We start from the raw sequence: 21,089 nt of genomic DNA on the forward strand, positions 1-21,089 counted from the left end.
GTACCGCTGCTGTTATGAAAATACGTGAAATTAACAACAAACTGAATTGTCACTGGTAGCCTTGATTCACTTTTTTTGGGCTATTTGCTTTTAACATTTAGTCGATTTTCTTTTGTAGATAAAATTCCAAAAAAAAAAATTCCAATTCTAATCGCATTGCAAGGTGTTCCCATTTTCACATTTGGCTATTTTGAAATAGCCATGTATTGGACCGTGCCAGTGCCAACTGTTCAATGACTATGAGAAAATTTAAAAATTTCAAAGTGCGCATGCGCTAAATTCAAACTAACCAATAGAAAAGAGTTCTGGTCAGACCTGATTCAGTTAACACCATGACCACCTCACTCCATCTCGCGACTTACAGTGCTCATGTTCGCCAAACGAAAGTCACCCGCGTTCCGAAATCACCCCTCCCGAGTTTATAAAGTTTGTCAAACCAACCATCGTGCTGTTTTTACGTTGTGAGTAAGAACTGTTCCACAGAATTGAGGAAAACATGACAAGACAACCGCAGCCTTTAAAAGCATGCCGAACAATCCAACCTCAGCAACAATGGAGGGGCAGTTTCAATGCGCGCCTACTCGTTTTTTCAGCCTCGCGATTTTCGAAAGGGCGCAGACGGCAAGCAGATTGGTGCCAACCCACGAAAATTAATTTGATGCGTCGTTTCTGCTACGAACTTTTTACTAGTGACAGACTTGAAAGATGTTCCAACGTCGGGACACCGAGCAATGCGTTAGCATTAGCATTTTCGAATTTCACGGCGTTTTGATTTCTCTTTATCGGCGACTTTGAATTTTGACGGGTGGTACGATGGGACCATGTCGTTGCCATGGAGATTTTTTTTTCATGTTTTAACCATTTGCTCAGAACACAGACGATTTCTTGTTACTTTGATGAGCCAGGAGGTTTAGTTTTGAGGAGTGGCACATTTTTTATTTGAACCATTTTTTCATATCATTAACGGTTCTCGTTTTCGATTGTTGCAAATTTATGTTTTTCTAGTTTACGGAAAATTTCCACGATGAATTTTCGAAAAAAATTGAAATTTTCGTTTTTTCTATGGTTGAAATACTTTATCGCAGTTAATTTGAAAATCGGAGAGGGGGGGGAAGGAATCCACGGACCTCGGACAATAGGGGTTCTTGGGAACCCCTAAAAAAGGCGGGAGGGAAGTGAACATGAGGTAAAAAACTTTGTGATTTCCGTAATATTGCGAAGAAGGTAGCTTCTGAATGCCTTTTGCACAATACCTTCAGTTAAGGGGGGACTATACTGAAAATGGGTTTTTCCAGGATTACCAGTGCAGAAATTTTCTCTTGTTTTCTTTTGATAGAATATTACTCAAAACTATTTCAGCCGAAGTATTAAATTTTCGCAAAAGTTGGAGATATTCAAAGGTAAATTAAAATTCCTTTCACTAAAAAGTTTCCTTGCGTCGTATTTGTGATGTCAGAAAAATGGATATCGTTTTATTGTCCTAAAGACGTGTTCTACAGGCTCTCTAAGCCGCTTTTTTCATTTTCGATCTCAAAACATTTTTTTTTATACGCGCTTTTATTACAAAAAAAATGGCAAAATTCAAATTGACCAAAAACTGACCATTCTCTAGTGACATTAAAAAATTCTGACCAAATCAAAAATCCGGCTTAGAGACCCAAGGAACTTAAGGAACATCTAGTAAAAATTTAGCCACGTAGATGAAAATTTATGACGCAAGGAATTTTTAAACTTAAAACTAAAATTTGAAAAAACACGAGAAAACGTACACTTTGCGTGGGTCTACGCGACGCTGCGTTCCTTCCGTCGGTTTTAAAGATTCTTAATATATATGTGAGAAGGAACAATGGCTGTACCGGCTAGACAAAGGTCTGAACAAGGTATTTTCGTGAAAATCCAATTTCACATTTTTGACCGAAAACGGCCATTTTTTCAGTATAGTCTCCCCTTAACTTAAGGACAAAAGCTTCAATACGTAGACATTATACGACATGGTTTAATGTCAAAATTGTTCTTAACAGGACAATGATGTTGATTCTTCACCAGAAAATTCCATTATTCTCAAAAAGAATGCCAAGACACTCATGAAAGAGCTAAGCTTCCCTTTACTGGATGAAGATGACCCAATAGGCTACTCCAATTGGCAAAAGAAAGGAAGACAAAAGAGTCGTCGGACATCTCCGCTACTTCTAAAAAGTTACTAGTGAATCAGCTCATAGTAAAACTCCAGCCATTCCTGCAGTAATGTATTGGCATTAAATGGTGAAATCCTTGGAACAATGCTGACATTGTCATCCACAATGATCGAATATTTTGACATCTGCCATTGCAATGTGGCATTCAGCTAATACAAAGAAAGCGTACAATGATGCTGCTATTTTGTCATAGTGGAAAGAGCCATATCACACGATTTGACTACAAAAACTTCCCATCTGACGCAGGAGAGGTTAAGAAAATCTCAATTCCTCTATAGTTTCTTATCTTCTGAAAAAAATTTCTTATTTCAATTTAAAGGACCAATTTAGAAACATATCTAGTGAAAAATTTCTTTGAGACATATTGTTTGCTCGGCAACGGCAACTTCTTAAACAAGGCAGTTAGTTGCAAGGAGCGAAAGATTCCCACTCAAGTTTATCTTTTGGCTGTCCTTAATTTAAGGTTAACTCTTCTCACAATCCCAGACGAAATGAAAAGAATAAAAGTTCTCCCTTCTGTCATTTATCAACCAGTGGTCCAAAATTATCAAACCTAGTTCAAAGATAAAATGAAAATCTGTTTTCACTCACTGAAAAATCGAAAATAGGGACACTGATGTCAGCGCGCTTTAAGACTTAGCTGAAATGCCAACGGTTTCCCAAAAGCCTCAGAGGAGAAAATAGTTTCAGTTGAACCCCCTTGAATTTTACCGATAAATTCGGCTACAATTTACTATGAGTATCTTCAAATCGATGTTTTTCCGCAATAAGGACTTTCTTTATTTTTAAAAATAATATATTTTAAATCTTGAATCACTTTTAAATCACGTGATCACTTGGGCTGGGACTGATGCCATTGGTTGGACGGAAGCATTCCGAAACTGGCTTTAGTCGATGCTTTTCTACAGGGATTCGAACCTCCGCTCTTGCGGTTCAGAGTCGGAGGGTGAACCACTGAGCTACACCAAGTGCGTTGAAGGAAGAAGGATGGCGCAGGTATATGACACCCCGCCGCGGCGGGCGAGTGTGTTATGAAAATTCATCACAAAATCATAACTAAGTTCTGAAAACTCATTACGAGCGACTTGTTAAGTTAGCGTCATGAAAAAGTTATGAATCGGTCGATGTTATGACTTTTTATATCAATGTTATAAAATTTCATAATAAATTCGTCATAGAAAGTCACAACCGGTTTTACAGTGAGCATCGCGAGGCCTATTGCGACAAGACACGATCTGGCGTACACCCATCTTGTCACATCTCCATGGGGTAGTAGGTAAGCAAATACTATTTTGGGTGTTGCAGGTTTCTTCGAGACTTGTATTACTACGAGTAGTTGGTTCTTAGTAGGGTTCTAAGTGTGCAGAAGGTGCAACCATGGTTTATCCTGAAGCGCTTGATTCATTGGCTGAGCGATAGCGAAGCCTGTTACTCCAGTGGGGTTGGAACATTTTCCCTGTCAGTGTGTGTGTTTGTCTGTCCGCACTACTGAACGGCTGGGCCGATTCGGCTGAGATTTGGCAGGGTCATGAAGTGTATCCTCGGCTCACCTCTCACCAAAATTCATCTTTTGATCTTAATGCATGTGGTCATTATGGCCAAAAAACACTTCCAAAACGGCAAAATATTGACTCTTGACTGACAAATGTGGTCTTATCGTATGTTTTAGAAGGTGCTGAAAATGATAATAGAATCCATTTCGACCTCCGACCCAGGTTCAAGTCCTTCACATAAATTTCTTTAACAGCTTGCCGGAGGCAAGCAGTAAGCGCCGCAGGTCAAGGTAGGTGTAAACGCCAGGCGTGGATTGTCGAAACTGGCGCAGCATCGCGAAGCCTGTTACGACAAGACACGGTCTGGCGTACACCTACCTTGTTACAGTTTTCGGTGTATCCATTTCGATTTATTTTAGCCAAAGTGACACTTGTGGCAAGGCACGCTTCATTTCATGATCTGTCGATCTATGCGAAGCAACTTGCAAACACCGATCACCGAAAATCTAACAGTGATACATTCACACTCTCTGAGGGGTGAGACATGACTGACTCATCGAAGGGTGATACCAAAGTGTATCACCGAATAAATGGTCGTACACGCACGTATCACCGAAAAAAGGTCAAGCACGAATGTATCACCGAAAAAAATGGTCGTACACGCATATATCACCGAAAAAAATGGTCGTACACGCATATATCACCGAAAAAAAAGGCCGTACACAAGTGTATCACCGGAAAAAGGGTCGTACAGAAATGTATCACCGTCTAAAGGGTGATACTTTCCCAGGAAAACAAGGGCCAATCTCGCTGGTGTCTCATCTTTTTTTCGGTGATACATTTGTGTACGACCTTTTTTTTCGGTGATATATGCGTGTACGTCCATTTTTTTCGGTGATAAATGCGTGTACGACCATTTTTTTCGGTGATACATTCGTGCTCGACCTTTTTTTCGGTGATACATTTAGCATCGCCGAAAATTGGTGAGATGTCTCACCCTTTGAATAACAGTGTAAATCCCTAAGACGTCCGTGCCCACTGTATCCATGCGAGAAGCATGGCTTTACGAGCTACAGAGGCCTTTGCCGCCCTCCTGATTCATTGAGTCGCCAGCCACAGTGTCTCTTGACGCCTCTAGCTTTTCGATACAGAGTAGAGACGCTACCGAGGAACTCGGCATATCTCCACCGTGTCTCGACGATGTTTTGCGTCCCTCCGTAATGGACCCCCTGACCGTCTCCAGAATGCCTCCGGAGTGCACTCTGAGGAAAAATTACGGTAAATCCTCCAGACTTACCATAGACATACACCAAATTATTGTGTAGAATTTTGTACGTGTAACTTGCACACATTTTTGTGCAAACGTGGAATCAACATAATATTATGCACAGATAAATTCCTGCAAAGAACCGCTCTTTGTAATACGAAGAAAACGGCGGCTTCGCAGCCTGCGAAGGAAATCGTTTGTAATACAAATGATTTTCTTCGTAATACAAAGGAAAAATCCTTCGCAGGCTGCGAAGAAGTTCTTCGTAGGCTACGAAGAATTTTTCCTTTGTATTACAAAGAAAATCGTTCGTTTTACAAACGATTTCCTTCGCAGGCTGCGAAGCCGCCGTTTTCTTCGTATTACAAAGAGCGGTTCTTTGTAGAGTTTTAAGTGTGTGCGTAAAATGCGTAAGTTTCTGCAAATCTGATCAAAATTCAAGGCAAAACGTTTTACAGGTTATAAATTATGCAACAGCGCGTACAAAATTGCACACAACTATTAAGCGTGGATTTAAGTTCGGAGGCCTACCCAGAGAGGCGAAGGCCAGAAGGCCGAGCAGGATGAGGGACCTGGTGGCCATCCTGTGAGGCAGGCGCGAACACTTCTGCCCGACTGCTGCGGAGCGACAAGCCAGCCTCGTGGGCCCGTGCTGAGCTGGCTGTGTGCCGACGATAAGACGGTCGAATGCGTATATCTTGGCCAGGAATACGAGTAGTGGTTGACTTGTGTGATTTTAGTGGGAAAGTTATGGACGCAGCTCGTGGGCGTACACTCTATATGTCTTACAATGAAATTTGACCTATATTATTGGCTGAGCGATAGCGAAGCCCGTTACTCAAGTGCGGTTGAAAAGTTTTGTCTGTCTGTGTGTGTGTGTGTGTGTGTGTACACTACTCCTCCTGAACGGCTCGGCCGATCTGGCTGAGATTTTGCAGGCTTATTAGGTATGTTCTTGGTTCGGTACACGCGAAATCTCACTATCCTAGATGAACTGGTTCAGTTTTTCAAGCCGAAAGACACCTAAAAAACGGCGAAAAATCGAGTTTTCTGCAGGTAGATCACCTCTGTCTTGAAGAAAGGGGGGTCTGGAGGGCGGAGCCCCTCAGCCTCGACAAGTTAGAAAAATACAAGGGTCAAGATCGTGTTATCTGTAGATGAAGCAACTCTACCTAGAATTAAGGAGGGTCTGGGGGGCGCCAGCATGCAACACGTAAGGAGTAACCGACGATGGATAAGCCAATGCCTGCCAAAGGCAGGCTAGCGCCGCAGGCCAAGGTAGGTACGCCAGGCGCGGATTGGAGAAACAGGCAGCGAGACATCGCGAAGCCTGTTACGACAAGACGCGGTCTGGCGTAAACCTACCTTGTACATTAAACACAAACAAATAATGACAGAACAGAAATAGTACTATAAATATTGTGTTAGCATGCATGTATTCCCAGGATGTGAGGCGCCTGACAGTGAGTCAGAAAAATGTCTGAGAGGGGCTCCATTCCGCTGAGCGTGCACTGCAAATTCAAAGGCAAAAATGCAGTATTTTTGGGGATACGAGGAAGCATCGCCAACAAACGCCCTTACCAAAATATCTTGCCTTCCAAAACGGGGATACACAAAAGTATCGCCAAAATCTGGCAATACACAAAGAACTAGTCCCCTAGTGGTTAAGCTCTGTTCAAAGTTTATTGCGAAATCGTGGCAGTGTGACCCCTTCCCGGCCCTTCGCTGATCTCTCTCTCGCTGTGGTGACTTTCTCCGAAACGCACTGACGCTACCGGAGCAGCGGTAACTGTTTTCCTCTTTAACGGCCACCCACCCGAAGAAATACACATGAACATACATGACGACCCTCATCCAGTACACTCTAAATGTCTTACGAAGAAATTTCCCATATTATGAAGGAAATGGCGCAAGTATAATACGAAGGTGGTTTTTCTTTGTATTACGAAGGTTTTTCTTTGAACCTTAAAATGAAAAAGCTAAAAAGATTCGTATTAGGAAGGAATATTACGAGGGAATATTGCTTCGTATTATGCTTGTGCCGAATTCACTGTAACATACGAACAAGGTAGGTTTACGCCAGACCGCGTCTTGTCGTAACAGGCTTCGTGGCCTGTTCCTCCAATCCGCGCCTGGCGTACCTACCTTGGCCTGCGGCGCTAGCCTGCCTTTGGCAGGCATTGGCTTATCCATCGTCGGTTACTCCTTACGTGTTGCATGCTGGCGCCCCCCAGACCCTCCTAATTCTAGGTAGAGTTGCTTCATCTACAGATAACACGATCTTGACCCTTGTATTTTTCTAACTTGTCGAGGCTGAGGGGCTCCGCCCTCCAGACCCCCCTTTCTACAAGACAGAGGTGATCTACCTGCAGAAAACTCGATTTTTCGCCGTTTTTTAGGTGTTTTTCGGCTTAAAAAACTGAACCAGTTCATCTAGGATAGTGAGATTTCGCGTGTACCGAGCCAAGGACATACCTAATAAGCCTGCAAAATCTCAGCCAGATCGGCCGAGCCGTTCAGGAGGAGTAGTGTACACACACACACACACACAGACAGACAGACAGGAAAAATTTTTCAACCCCACTGGAGTAACAGGCTTCGCTATCGCTCAGCCAATCATCTGCAAAAAAATTACGTCAGTTCAATTCCTATTTGGTGAAATGCAGAATCAAAATCCGTATTTGTATGTTTTCTGGGGGGGTATGCAGGGTCTTCTCTGTTGGCGAGGATTGAAATAAAGAGATGTGTGATTGTTTGTTTATTCAGAACTAAAAGTAAAGCAACAACACAGTGTCCTGTCCTGCAGCCACGGAATCAGAGTGCACCTCTTGGAGAGAGACTACTGATGTCGGGACGCGGTGCTGCCGGGCGGACGTCATTGGGTCATGAGTTGGACATAGCCGTCGTCGCACCACCTGTTGGCGGCAAAACAGAGAGAAAGAGATTAAGAACCAATCAGATGGTGTCGGCTTCAACATTTCATGCGCAGTTTAGGTGGCCCCACAATGGCCGTTCTTACAACCGACATCATTTGGGCACATGAGTTTTTGTATTACAAATCTAATTTCTTTTCATAGGCTACACAACTGTCTGACCACAGATTACCAAATGTTTCTTCGTGCGTAATTCAAAATATACGAAGGAACTGCACCGAACAAAGACGTAACAACAACCACAAGTAATTTTAAGTTGCAATTTCTTTTATATTTCGAAGAAAAGTGTCCTACACTCAGAATGTCGTACGAAGAAATTTCCCATAATGGCGCAAGCATAATACGAAGGTGGTTTCTCTTCGTATTACGAAGGTTTTTCTTTGTATCTTACAATGAAAAAGCTAAAACGATTCGTATTACGAAGGAATATTGCTCCGTATTATGCTTGCGCCGAGTTCACTGTAACATTCGAATAACATAGGTGAAATTTCATTGTAATATTCTTTAGTAATATTTCTTAGTTTCAGAATCCTGGTTAACAGTTTTTAAATACTTCGCCGCCATGTTTTCTCGGAATTCAAAACAAAGCTTTGTAAACCAGACGTGGTTTGAAGAGTAATAACTTGTTTGAGTGTCGTCGCCTCGAGACGCGCGACGCGAGTTAACATTGTGGCTGCACTCACTAGTAAACTGCACGGGCATGTCGGCGACCCAGTAGAAAGGCCTGACCCTGAGCGTGCCGTAGTCCGCCTCCACGGGGACCTCCACCACGTCGTCCGGCCGGCCCTGCCGCCACACGGCGAGCTGCCCGGGCCGGTGCTGCACCTCCAGCACCACCTCGCCGGGGGCGAAGTCAGGGCCGCTTCCCCTGTTTTCCTGCACAGAGAGCACACTGTTGAAAATAGTTGTACAGACATAAGCAAAGGCGTGAAAGTCTAGTCCTTGAGTGTCATTGTGCATGATGAATGAAAGCGAACGGAATGTCCTTGTATCATCTAGAAAGCAACAATATGCCAAAGAACAAAATGCTTGATATTCGCGTAAATGCTCAAACTTGTGTGTGAAGAGCATCTTACGTCGTTTATCCCTAACTTAAAATAGATGACAAGTATAACATGGATTTATCAACTGTTTTGTTTTTTCAATGTCATAGTGAGATAATTGTTATATTAGAAGTAAATCTATGAAAAATAAAGTAAGCAACAAGAGGATTCAATCAATATATGACGCGGACATTACAAATGATAGTTATTGACTTACTATACTTGTCGCAGACTAACAACATTAACTGTTGGTCAGGTCAACGACTTGGTTTTGAAGGTTGGCTGTTAAGAAAGTCATTTCAAGTGTGATTTTGTGGAACTCCTTTAGGGCTGTACTTTTTTGTTGCAATTCGACAGTGGTCAAACAAGCTACCCAATACAAAACAAATCTTGTCGCTAAAATAAAGAATGAAGTTTATTGTAAAGTGAAAAAAGTGGCTATTCAACAATATTTAAATACCTTTGTCAGAAGTCTCAAATTATGGTTCTTAGCTCCTTTCTATTGCATAAACTCATATACTAAATCTAGGGCTCCAACTCCAATTGGTTTTGGAGTTATGGAGGTTTACGGAAACTTGTCGTTGTTTCTCACAAATTCTCCTCACGACATAAGGATAAGCTACCCAGTCTTCAGATGCTGGCAATTTTAACTATTTTTGAATTGAAAATAGATAGTGTTGCCCTTTGTTTAATATCTACCTTAGTGTTCCTGAAAAACCAAGACCAAATGGGGAGTCTGTCAAATTTGAGGAAAAATTATAATAAGCTGTTACAGGCTCTTCTGGACTGATATTTTCAACTCTGTCAAATATATCTTTCTCCTATGCAAAAATAGATATAATTGCCAGAATCTGAAGACTGGGTAGGTAACTCTTTGTTGTGAGGAGAATTTGGGAGAAACGACTAAGTTTACGTAAACACTGCCAATCCAAGTGTGGACGACGCAAGCGTGGACCATTTTGGTCCACGCTTTGAACCACCGCTTGGTCCACGCTTTGAAGCATGGACCACCTTTGAAGCATGGAGTTCTATGCTTGCCAAGCGTGGACCAAGAGGTGGTCCAAGAGGTGGTCCACGCTTCAAAGCGTGGACCAAACAATGGTCCACGCCTTGAAGCGTGGACCTGGTCCAAACTTGGATTAGCAGTGTAACCTTCAGAACTCGTAATAGGAGCTGGGGCCCCCTTCTTGGGGAATAAATTCATCTAATAGTGGTTGACTTTAGACCACATAATGAACTTCCTGTGACATTTCTAGAACAAAATTTTGACCAGTGCGGGGGCACTCACCTTGACGGTGTTGCCGAGCCTGCCGAAGCGGGTGCAGCCCGTGAACGTATCGTATCTCAGCGAGCCGTTGGCACTCTCGCCTCACAGTATCACGACGCTGCAGTTCTTGTCGCCGCACAGGTGCACCTCGATGTCGTTGTGGACCTTCGCGTACTGCACGCGGGCCGTGGCCGAGGCGTTGAGCGGCAGGGCCACCTCGTGAGCTGCCAACAGTGCTGCGGACAGAGGGGCGTCACTCTCACCAAATGGCTTATCATTTGGGGAAACGGCCGTACTCAATTAATACGTATGATTTTTTTTTGGTGTGCTTTAGCTTTTGTACGTTTGAATTCCTGCGCAACAACGGACACTTTCGGGCTTAGTCGCGCACCGATTCGTGCACTTTGAAACACGTGCACAATTCTGTGCGAAGCTTACGCCCACAAAAACTACATAAAAATTAAGTGAGGGGGGACGCTGCCGACCCGTACCGGACGACGGCCTTCCCACCCCATATTTAACTTCGTATACCGTACGCACAGGCATACACTGCAAGAAAAATTGTGAATAGTACAACAAAAGTAAAACAGGGATTGAAAAAAGTACAATGAGAATTGTACAAACCACGAGGCCTGGTCTGCACAGCACTCGTCATGCCGGTTTCATTGTACTTCGTACAACAATTGTTCTACTTTGAGAGTACAATAAACTCCTAAAAACAAGTTTGTCAGGAATTAGTATACTTTTTAGCAGATGATACCTTTATTGCTACCTAGAACAATACAAGACACATAAAGGTGTCAGCTAGCTTTTACTCGAGAGTCCAGAAACCAAAGTGTGAATCCTAACAATAATAGGAGCTGGCGGCCGGGGCGGGATGGTGAGTGAGGCATGGCTCGCAGTCTGCGCGAAACATCGACAATGGCACCCCTCTCACGGTCTGCGACGGCCTGCTCACTGGCCACTCCCCCGGTACAGCGCCGGCAGACCCATGCAAACGACGAGGCACCGCCTTCCTCGCGAGGCGAAGGAGGAGGGGAAATGTAAATACTTTTAATATTTCTACAATGACACATCCTAAAGAATATAATTTTTATTCATACATGTTCTCACTCTTATTTGCAGTTTTAAATACAAAACAGACATGAGAGCACACTGTTACAACTAGCACACACGACAATACCAAACAAATATCATCGAAAGGAAACCAAACGAGTATCATCTGCTTTCATTAACCGAGGGGGAAAGCACTCGCGTAATAGTCGGGTCACTCTGTCCGTAATAGCCCGCGTAATAGTGTGCGTAATAGTAGCGTAATAGCCGAAATTCTCCAAATTTTATCTATTTAAGGGGCTTTTTTGTCTGTTTTCAGCTAAATACCTTAAGTCTTTAGGCCTTATAGAGCGTAATAGACGTAATAGTCGGGTCGCAGGTTTTAAGATTGATTTCCCCCTCGTCATTAACGTTCGTTGAATGAGATTTTTTTAGGTTTTTTTCTTGCAGTGTAACAACCATCAAGAGTTGTTCCGTGGCATCAGATATTTATTTCACGGTAACCTGAGTGGAACCGGAAATGGCCCCGATCGCGCTGGAAGTGCGCATGAAGCCGAAATATCGAAAGCGGCGCTAACTTATTTTGACCGAAACGTGTCCACTTCCGGCGCGATCAGGGCCATTTCCGGGCCCACTCAGGTTACTTCCGGAGTTGAGTGGATGCAAAATGCTACTCCAGAACGTGTCTTTAGAGATGCATCGAGTGGGACGTCTTGAACGCCAAAACACACTAGGCAGATGACGAAAATCATCAAAATACAGCAAATCGACGATTTCCACGCCTTGTTTATGGTAAAAACGGCCTGCGCCCGGACCTTGACCGACAGCTCTCCCAAAAATTCACAACATTCGGACATATATTTCGCACCAAAAGCGTGATAGGGCATGTCAAATTTCTCGATGGTTCCAATGCGCTGTTCGGGATTATTTTGTGAAATTACGATTAATTGTCTGTTAAATCTGTACCACGAACTGCTCGTAAATTTCAAAAACGATCTGATCATCCATCTTCTTTCCGTCTATTTAAAAAAATATTCTTAAACTTACAAACTTAATCCTCAAATTTTGGTCGTTTCAGGCAATTTTTCTTCCTATTTAGTAAGGGAACAACGGACGAAAACGCATCTTTTCAGACTTGCTTTTACAATTATACTTGTAAATTAACGATTTCACGTGTAAATTAAATGATGAACAATTTGTCAATTTACAATTTACTGTGTAAAAAAACAGTGCAGTGTGGTACAGATTTAACAGACAAGTATTCATAAAAGTAAGCTTGATTTGTAAGAAAACAAGTTTACGCGTGAATAGTTGTAAGATACCGCTGTTATCAGTAAAACTACGATCTTTCGTTAGTAACATTAAGATTTCACCGTAAAATTATGAATTTATTCCTAAATTTATGAGTAAAGTTTGTCGAAAATATGACAATTGTTCATTTCATAAATCTTTGTATCTATGAATCTTTGTATTATTTGTAAAATTACAACACTAATAGTTGGGATTACTGTTGTAAAATAACGACTTCTCCTAACAGTGTGTCATGCTCGTAAAAGTGTCATTTTTTTACGTTTAGAGTCTAAACGCTTGTTCACGGCGCTTGCAGGCCTCAAATATCCGTGCAGCGACAAACAGGCAGTGGGTTTTCCAGTTTCCGCGAATCTGCGTTGGTTCCCGGCAGTGCTCGGGAGGGTTTCTATGCTCGGCCAGAGGGCCAAGCGGGAAACCGCCGCGACCCCAGGCGACCCCAGCTACCTCACCGCGACCCCAGCCACCTCACCGCGACCCCATTTGGGGTCGCGACCCCAAGGTTGAGAACCGCTGGTTTAGACCCTTTTTTGGAGGCCTCTGATGGGCAAGAAGGGGGGGTCCCGGCCAGAACTGTTTTGGCAATAGTGTTACACGAGGTGTTACAATATCTTAAGGGTCCCATGTCTGTGAAAGACAATTTCGATTTTAGATCCATTGCTCCACCCTACTCTTGGTCACACTCACCGTCGCAGCCTTCCTCGTCGGAGCCGTCACGGCAGTCCCTGTTACCGTCGCACCTATAGACTCCTGGAACAGGACTCCTGCCCTCCTTGCAGTAGAAGAACTGCTCCGGCACGCTCTCGCCGGCCGCTGCGGACAAAGAGGCCATGGGTGGGACGGGGCGTTGTCGCGAACAGACTTTTCACAGTAAAAACTCTACAAAGAATGGCTTCGCAATACGAAGAAAATGAAGGCATTGTAAAATCTACGAAGAAATATGAAGCAAAATCCTTCGTAATACGAAGCATTTCCACAACGCCTTCATTTTCTTCGTAGTTATGAAGCAAATGCTTCGTAGGCTTTCAAGAGTGTTCATCTGCGGTTTGCTTCTCTCTGCACAGCGCTGTGAAAAGCATTGCATGCCTCGTGCCTACACTACAAATCCAAAGGTCAGACTTCACGCCACTCCAGAGGCGAGACATAAAAGTCTCGCCAAGTTTTGGTCAGATCTAAAAGTCTCGCCAAAATTCGGTCAGACAAAAAAGTATCGCCAAGGAACGGTCAGACACGAAAGTCTCACCAAAGAATGGCGAGACTTTTGTGTCTGACCGCCACCTAAAGGCCGTAATGCGCCGGACGGTTACGGCCTAAAGGCCGTGGTCAGACAGAAAAGTCTTGCCATTTTGTGGTAAGACTTTTGTGTCTGACCGTTTCGTGGCGAGACTTTTTTGTCTGACCAAATTTTGGCGAGACTTTCAGGTCTGACCAAAACTTGGCAAGAACTTAATGTCTCGCCATATTTAGGCGCGAAGTCTTTCCATTCAATTTGCAGTGTATAGGCACAAGTATACTGTATAAGAATACTCGCATACAAGTATAAATACTTGGCTAAGATATCTACAGATGCATACTTGGCTGAGTACACACGCACAGACGCATACGACGGCATACGTTATTTCCTGCGTTCCTGGTTGACACCTACATGAGTCGTCTTGCATGGACTCTATTCATTGATGACTTGTCGACAAATTTGAGTGACGGAATCTTGATATCAGCCCTACTTTTTTTTATAAACACCTAAAAGTTTTTATGTTAAAATTTGAAAATTCATATCTCAGGACAGAAGTTGAGAAATTGAAAATTCCGTCACTAAAATCTCTTCTAAAATCTCTCTTAGGATAACCCCAAAAAATTTTCAAGACTTTCCCTCCCAATAAAAGACGCAGGAAGATTTTCCCCCGACGCTCTAAAAAAGACACAAAAGCCTTTTTTCTCAGACACCGTTCAACATTTTGGATTGAATTTTGTTTTGGGAACTCACCATAATGAACCTAACGCTTAAGCAAAGTTTCAACTTTCTGCACTGTAAAAAAAGTATTACTGAAATTTCATAATTTTAGTCTGAAGTTTTTAAACAGACTAGTGGTCTGAAAATTCAGAGTAATTATTCAGACCATTCTGTCTGAATTCCAAATTCAGACTACTTGTCTGAAAAACATTTTCAGACTGCTACTCTAAAATATTAAATAAAAGTGCCATCTCTAAATCAAAGAGAAATAAATCAACAAGAGAACAATATGAACCACCAACGTGTGACGTTACCTCCTTTCCACTTTTCACTACTTGTTCGCTTCGGCCCGGGTTCGAACCGGAACTTTTTGGTTACGAGACGAGCTCGGTACCACTTTTTAAAAAAAAAAAAAACAACTTTAATAAAAATAAATAATTTACATATACACTTCAAAACACAGCTTGCTCATATGCGGCTAATATAGACACAGGATACGTGGACATAAGGAGAAAAAAAACTGGTCGCTAAATTTAGGCGTAGAGAGAAACAACAATTTTAAAAAGGAGTACAAAGAAAACACGAGAAGCACTAAAGAGACAACACGTGCTGGACATTGTTTTGACTATGCCCTAAGGAAATTAATTGCGAGAAAACGAAACGAAGGTAGGACCAGCATAGGTAAAATAAATAGAACAACAGGACGCCACAACAGAAGATGAAAAAAAAGGAAAAATGAGACGGGGACAAATGGACGCTTACAAACATTAGCACAGTGACAAAACCACTAAGAAGAAACGGAGAACAAAATTGAAAGGGGATTGAAGACGGAGACATAAAACATGTATTTGTACAACAAATATTTACAGAAATTTACAGGTTGTTGAAAGAGAAATACCACGGGAGCTAAAACAGCATTGAGAAGCAAATTAAAAGGGGGATTGAAGATGGAGACATAAAACATATATTTGTAACACAAATATTTACAGGAATTTACAGGTTGGTTGAGAGAGAAAAATCAAGGGAGCTGAAACTGCATGAGAGAAGCCGCGTTACCAAACCAACCAGATCACAAAATTACATAGGTAAAAAAAAAACAGGGGCAAGGGAAATTACAAGATTACGAAAACATTTTAGCATAAGCTACAGGTCACTTGATGTGCCTGTGCTTCCCGTTTGCCCCGCAGCAAGCGCTACGGGCGCTGCCTGGCGGCGGGGGAAGCCGTGCCGCGTGACTCTCTTCAGAGGATACCAGCTCCTTTCGGCAAGTCCAGAATGCAAATTAGGACAACTCTTACGGTTTATCTACCGTACACAGACGAATCTGCGTGAAGCACGGGTGTACATTATTATTTCCGATAAATTTATACAACGCCTTACGTCTAGACTTGATTAGTAGACAATCTGTCAAAATTTTCATACCAAAATTATGAAAACAGGTTTCAGGATGACAAGTCTGAAAACTTCATCAGAATTTTCAGACCTTCTGCTTAAAATTCAGACTAACCGGTGTGATCTCAAATTTCAGAGTTCCTAGTCTGAAAATTCAATGCAATTTTCTGAATTACCGATTCAGACTGCAAAGTCTGAACAAATTGTAGTGAAATTTCAGAATTTTTTTTACAGTGTGGGATTATTTTGAAGCCTACTCGAAAGTTTCCACATTCGATTTCTTGAAAATGTTTGAAAAACATAACTTTTTTTCTTGACCTCGGAAAGGCTCGTCTCCGTTGAACGTATCTCCTTGCTGCCCGATAGGTGGCGTTGTGGTCGTTGCTAAGACATCGCGCTGTTTCAGGTGACAAAGGAAGGTTCAGGGAAGACGCATACCGAATTGGAAATCGATTCGCTCATTCATGGGATTTATAGAGCCCCGTGAAACAAAATGGCCCATAAATTGATTAGTGACCCACAATTGATTTTATACCTCGGAGGAGGGTAAACAAACTGAACTGAGACGGTGTGCCGCGGACACGGACATGCCTGTACACTCTACCAAAAATGTACTGTCAATGCCGTTAATTTATGACCAGTTTTCACTGTAGGTCAATTCACAGCGTTTTACTGTGATCTGCTCACGCGATTCACTGTGATCTTGTTCACGGTGTTCACTGTGATCTGGTCTACAGTAAACACTGTGAGTTTGACGCCGCTGAGCACCGAAGTACTGCAAATCAGGCTCCAATTCACGGCGTTTACTGTGGCCAGATCACAGTGAACACTGTAACCGAGATCACAATGAACGCCGTGGACTAGTTCACAGCAAACGCCGTGAATTGCATAACAGGAAACATTGGTAATAAATTAACGGCGTTGACAGGACATTTTTTTGTGGAGTGTAGGCTCTTGCTAGTCGGCGGGATGCTATAGCAGCCTATATGCTCACTGAAACACTTAATCTGCTTCTGGAATACAGAGAAACCTATGGGGAAAATCTATCAAACAATCAACGAACATTCATTCATGAAGTATGTTCATGAAGATTCTTCTCAGATTGGATTCGGTCAAGCCGCTGCCCGGAACCGAGGTGACGGTCGAGTGCACTCCCATTTGCCACTTGCAACACTCATTCCTCAAAGTTACAGGCGGCCAAGAGGAGGAGTTAGTGTGAAGGACAGTGGCGTGCGCAAGGGGAGGGGGGGGGGTCATGACCCCCCCCCCTTTGGCCACTAGACAGCCGCCTGGAAGGTAGGCAAATTGCGTCACTTTCCCCCTGTAAGTAGGCAAAAAGCATGGCCTGACCCCCCCCCCCTTTTCAAAATTTCTGCGCACGCCACTGGTGAAGGACGGCCTACCTAGCGACACGACGGCCAGAAGGCCGAGCAGGATGAGGAGCTTGGTCGCCATCTCCTGAGAAGGCGCGAGCACTACTGCCCAGGGCTGGGACAGATACTTTATATTTTTACCTAGGTACAGATACAGATACTGGATCAAAATAGTACCTACACTGTTAAAAAAATTCTGAAAATTCAGACCAATTTCGTCAGACTTAGCGGTCTGAATCTGTAAATCAGACTTTATTCTGAAAAATTAGAGTTTTTGTCTTACTTCTTAGACGCTTTGTCTGAAAGCTTGGTTCAGACTCGAAGTGTCTTAATATTTGTACTCATTCTCAAAATTCAGATGACCTTGCGTCGGACTTTCCAGACCTCAAAAGTCTGAATTTCGGATTCAGACTACTTTCTGAAATATGTTCAAACATAAGAGGAAATTGGACAACATTCTTCCAACCTAACATGGGGTTAACTCACAATCTGTCTTACATTCAATGTAATCCGACTTCGTTTAGGGGACTTCAGACAAAACCAAAGTATTATTCTCTCCGCTAGGTGGCGCCAGTGTCGGTTAAGAGCTTGCTGTTGTTAAAAACGCCTTTTTCTGTTAAATTTTTAATATTTCCAACCCGAAATAGCTATCACTCTATTGGCTATGACGAAACACACGCTCCCATACCAAATTTATATCGGTAGCAAACGCGTGAGTTTCACAATTGACATTTGAAGTTACCTCTCGCGGGTGGCTCCGTGCCGTCGCGTCGCGTCGTTTCCTTGGGTGCGTCAGGCCAGCTCCAGGTGAGTGCAGGGAAGAGTCCCACTTCGGGGACATTTCCCTACACTCAATTTTTCACCTGGCCGGTCCCCTGGAGTACGTCTCTCCTTTGAGGTTCGGATGCAAACATTATTATCTCACCGAGTTTTGGGAACACTGTCCTGCCGCCACTTTCAGACAAAAAAATCTAATAATTGAGAAAATTTTGTCTGAATTTTTCAGACTACGACCTGCCTGAAAGGTTGAGACTTATGTAAGTCTGAAAATTTCAGACCAGGATTTGGTCTGAGTTTTCAGTAGGATGTTCTGCATATTTACTTCAGTCAAAATAGTCTGAATTTTCAGCAAAAATTTTTAACAGTAGTTACAGGTACTTGATTGAGCTCAGTACCTAGGTACAGTTACAGGTACTTCGGCAAAATACCTAGGTACTTTTCAGGTACTTTCAGTTATTTTGATATTTCAACACATCCACCCAGTAACGCAACGAAAACAAACCTCGCGCGACTTTTTCGTCCCTTTAAACTTTCTTGCGTCAATGACCCTTCCGTGCCAACGTGTGTGCTGTTTACAACCCCGATTCGTCACGCCGCATCGCCAGCGGCTCCAGGGACCATCCTTGACCTCGCTCCTATAATGGGATGGTTCCGGTAACGCATTTTAGGGACAAACCCCAAGAGCCCTGCTGAGATGTGTCCATTGTTTCATGGTGCAAGTCCTCTGCGTTCACCTTGGCAGTGCATGCGGTGACCAGACCTGCCACATTGAGCCCGGAGGAGACACATAAAAAGGGGAGGGGGCCCGGGGCCGAATATCTGTTTCTTCCCCGAAAACAGGCAGTCCTCTTTCTTCATCCCCGCACTGTTCTGAGCGCATCTCATCACCCGTCTTTCCCTACATTCGCGCCCAAAAGTACCTGTAAAAGTACCTGCAGTTCTAGGTAAAGTTACTGCCCCAAAAGTACCTAGGTACAGGTACAGATACAATTGTGACTTGAGTACCTAGGTACAGTTATAGGTACCAAAAAAGTACCTAGGTACAGTACCTAGGTACTTTTTACCTAGGTATTTCCCAGCCCTGCTACTGCCAGCTGCTGCGGCGCGACAAGCCGACCGCGTGGGCCGCGCTGCACGGGCCGTGATAAGAAGGTCGAGGGCTTACGTCATGGCGAAAACACGGAAAGTCGGGGTAATGCGTGCGATTTCAATCGGAACCTTTGGCCCCTCGCGGGAGTTGTTGGGTAACTAAGGGTCATCACACTGCAAGTCGAAGTGTGAGACACCGATGTCTCGCAGTCCCCTGTAAGGGTGTCCTCACATGGGTTGGTTCGCCAAGATGTGGGAATTTGAGGCGCGCGATTTCCAAGATTTTAATGTGCGGCTTTTCGGATGAAATTTTGCAGGCTCATTCAAGATGGCTCTAGAATGGTCCCCAAGAAATATCAAAGCTCAATTCGTTCCAGTTTTGATTCAAATGGCTTAAATGTTGAACGCGTACTTTGGGTCGATGTTTGTTACGTTTGCGTCGACGTTTGTTACACGCGCGTCGACGTTCGTTACATTCAAGTGGTTTGGGTGGAATTTCAAAGTGGACAAAACTGACATCTATTAATAGAAATCGATTCGTCTGATCAGGACAAACAAAAAATCCTAACATATGTAATAGGCTTGGATGCGAAATAAACAAGTATTTAAGCTTCAAAAGTGCAGTAACAGGCGTCGACGCCGGGGTCCTGGCTGATTACATCCGATTACATCATTACACCTTATAAAAACCATCTATTTTGCAAGGAAATACCAAATTTGCTTGTACGTAACAGACGCTGTATGGTGTAAATAGGTCAAATGAAGCGGCAAACATGACCTTGTCCCAGTATTTGAAAATGTTTATCCGGGGGAGGTCGAAATTACGCGTTGGCGATTACAGGTTTATGATAGCGAGTTACGGCAAAGCGACCTATTATCCTTGTTTTGAGCCTACCATACTCCTGTAGAAGTATTTCCACCGTTGCAGTTTTGTTTAATATCAATTTCGAAGCCGAATAGGATTGGCGCTTGGTTCGGTTCAGGCACAAAACACGCTTAGAGCCGCGGAATACAAACGCCGGTAGCAAGTGACGCAATTTGCGGACAAAACTTTTCTTCCACTTCACGAACGAACGAATCGACTCAAGGTTTCGGGACTTAAGTTAAAATGTAGATTAGAGTGTCCACTCTCGAAAACACACAAAACTTTGGGTGTTTTAACGGCGTTATAAGGAATTAGACTTCACATTGAGTTTCAATCGGGGATTCGGACACCGACAAAACGGCCATTTTTGTACCTTTCCGGCGCTATATGTGGTACAAGAAGTCAAAAATTTTGACTGAAAACATGTACATGCCTTTCTCTGAAGGTGTTGTGTTGTTACATAAGGGTTATTTGCTGATAGGAAGTCCGTGCAAGTGGTGATTGAGCTAAACATCTTTGATTTTAAAATTTCCACATTTTGACGAACCAACCCACATGCACGCATGGCGACGCATGGCACACGTGGCATGACACGCCAGGGATCCATAGGCAGCTAATGTTTGACAAACCGTGGCTCACACTTGGAAGCGTCGGACAAACGCGGCAGCGTGACACATATTGGTTCACGCCAAATAGTATGGGAGATTGTTTTACACTTTGGATTAGTAGTGTACGCACATGTTAAATACGAGGGACATCTTTAGTACAATGAATGTTCGTTCTTGTTAATCGCGTTTGAAATGGGTTCGACTGTCTGGAAATCCGAAGCTTCTCAATGTTCCATTAAAGGATATGCACAAGAAGAAAATATACAAAGATCATTTCTCCCGTAGAATGTTTTGGAACAACACCCTGAAAAACCTGAATAGGGATGCAGAGCCTGACATCCTCGGTAATGTGACACCCCTCACTACAGACCAGCTGATGGCTGCGAGTGAAGGTGGAAGTCAATGCCATCCTGCAACAGAGAGCAGCAAGCTGCACTGTGGTGCCCAGAGTCGTGTCACCTGTTCAGCATAC

At 43.3% G+C, this 21,089-nt stretch overlaps 2 protein-coding genes across 3 annotated transcripts in view; both read right to left on the reverse strand.

Moving 5' to 3' along the window:
• LOC117651842 (putative vitellogenin receptor) overlaps window positions 1-5,597 on the reverse strand; it is a 47,087-nt gene extending 41,490 nt beyond the window's left edge. The window contains exon 1 of the mRNA XM_034396267.1: window positions 5,487-5,597. Within this exon, the coding sequence (XP_034252158.1) occupies window positions 5,487-5,538 (52 nt within the window). The 5' untranslated portion in view covers window positions 5,539-5,597. The remainder of the gene's footprint in view (window positions 1-5,486) is intronic.
• A 2,155-nt stretch (window positions 5,598-7,752) lies between these two features.
• LOC117651691 (very low-density lipoprotein receptor-like) lies at window positions 7,753-17,375 on the reverse strand. Of its 2 annotated transcripts, XR_004588119.1 has the most exons (5): window positions 17,306-17,375; window positions 13,247-13,372; window positions 10,220-10,434; window positions 8,572-8,764; window positions 7,753-7,870 (listed from the first exon to the last, which is right to left on the reverse strand). XR_004588119.1 is itself a non-coding variant. In XM_034395955.1 (3 exons), the coding sequence occupies exons 1-3, from the start codon at window positions 17,355-17,357 to the stop codon at window positions 10,301-10,303; spliced, it is 312 nt and encodes a 103-aa protein (XP_034251846.1). In that variant the 5' UTR covers window positions 17,358-17,375; the 3' UTR covers window positions 10,219-10,300. The 2 variants fall into 2 exon arrangements, 1 of the variants encoding a protein (XP_034251846.1); XM_034395955.1 differs by lacking the exons at window positions 7,753-7,870; window positions 8,572-8,764 and having other exon boundaries at window positions 10,219-10,434.
• Between the last annotated feature and the right edge of the window lie 3,714 nt (window positions 17,376-21,089).

This window comes from Thrips palmi, unplaced genomic scaffold (assembly GCF_012932325.1).
Source record: "Thrips palmi isolate BJ-2018 unplaced genomic scaffold, TpBJ-2018v1 HiC_scaffold_6, whole genome shotgun sequence".
Taxonomy (NCBI): domain Eukaryota; kingdom Metazoa; phylum Arthropoda; class Insecta; order Thysanoptera; family Thripidae; genus Thrips; species Thrips palmi.

Excerpts from the sequence above, each read along its gene's own strand:
- LOC117651691 (XM_034395955.1), bottom strand. The coding sequence starts at position 17,357 with ATGGCGACCAAGCTCCTCATCCTGCTCGGCCTTCTGGCCGTCGTGTCG. Across the intron at positions 13,373-17,305 it reads TCTGGCCGTCGTGTCGCTAG|CGGCCGGCGAGAGCGTGCCG; the intron begins GTAGGCCGTCCT and ends CTTTGTCCGCAG. Across the intron at positions 10,435-13,246 it reads CGACGAGGAAGGCTGCGACG|CACTGTTGGCAGCTCACGAG; the intron begins GTGAGTGTGACC and ends CTCTGTCCGCAG.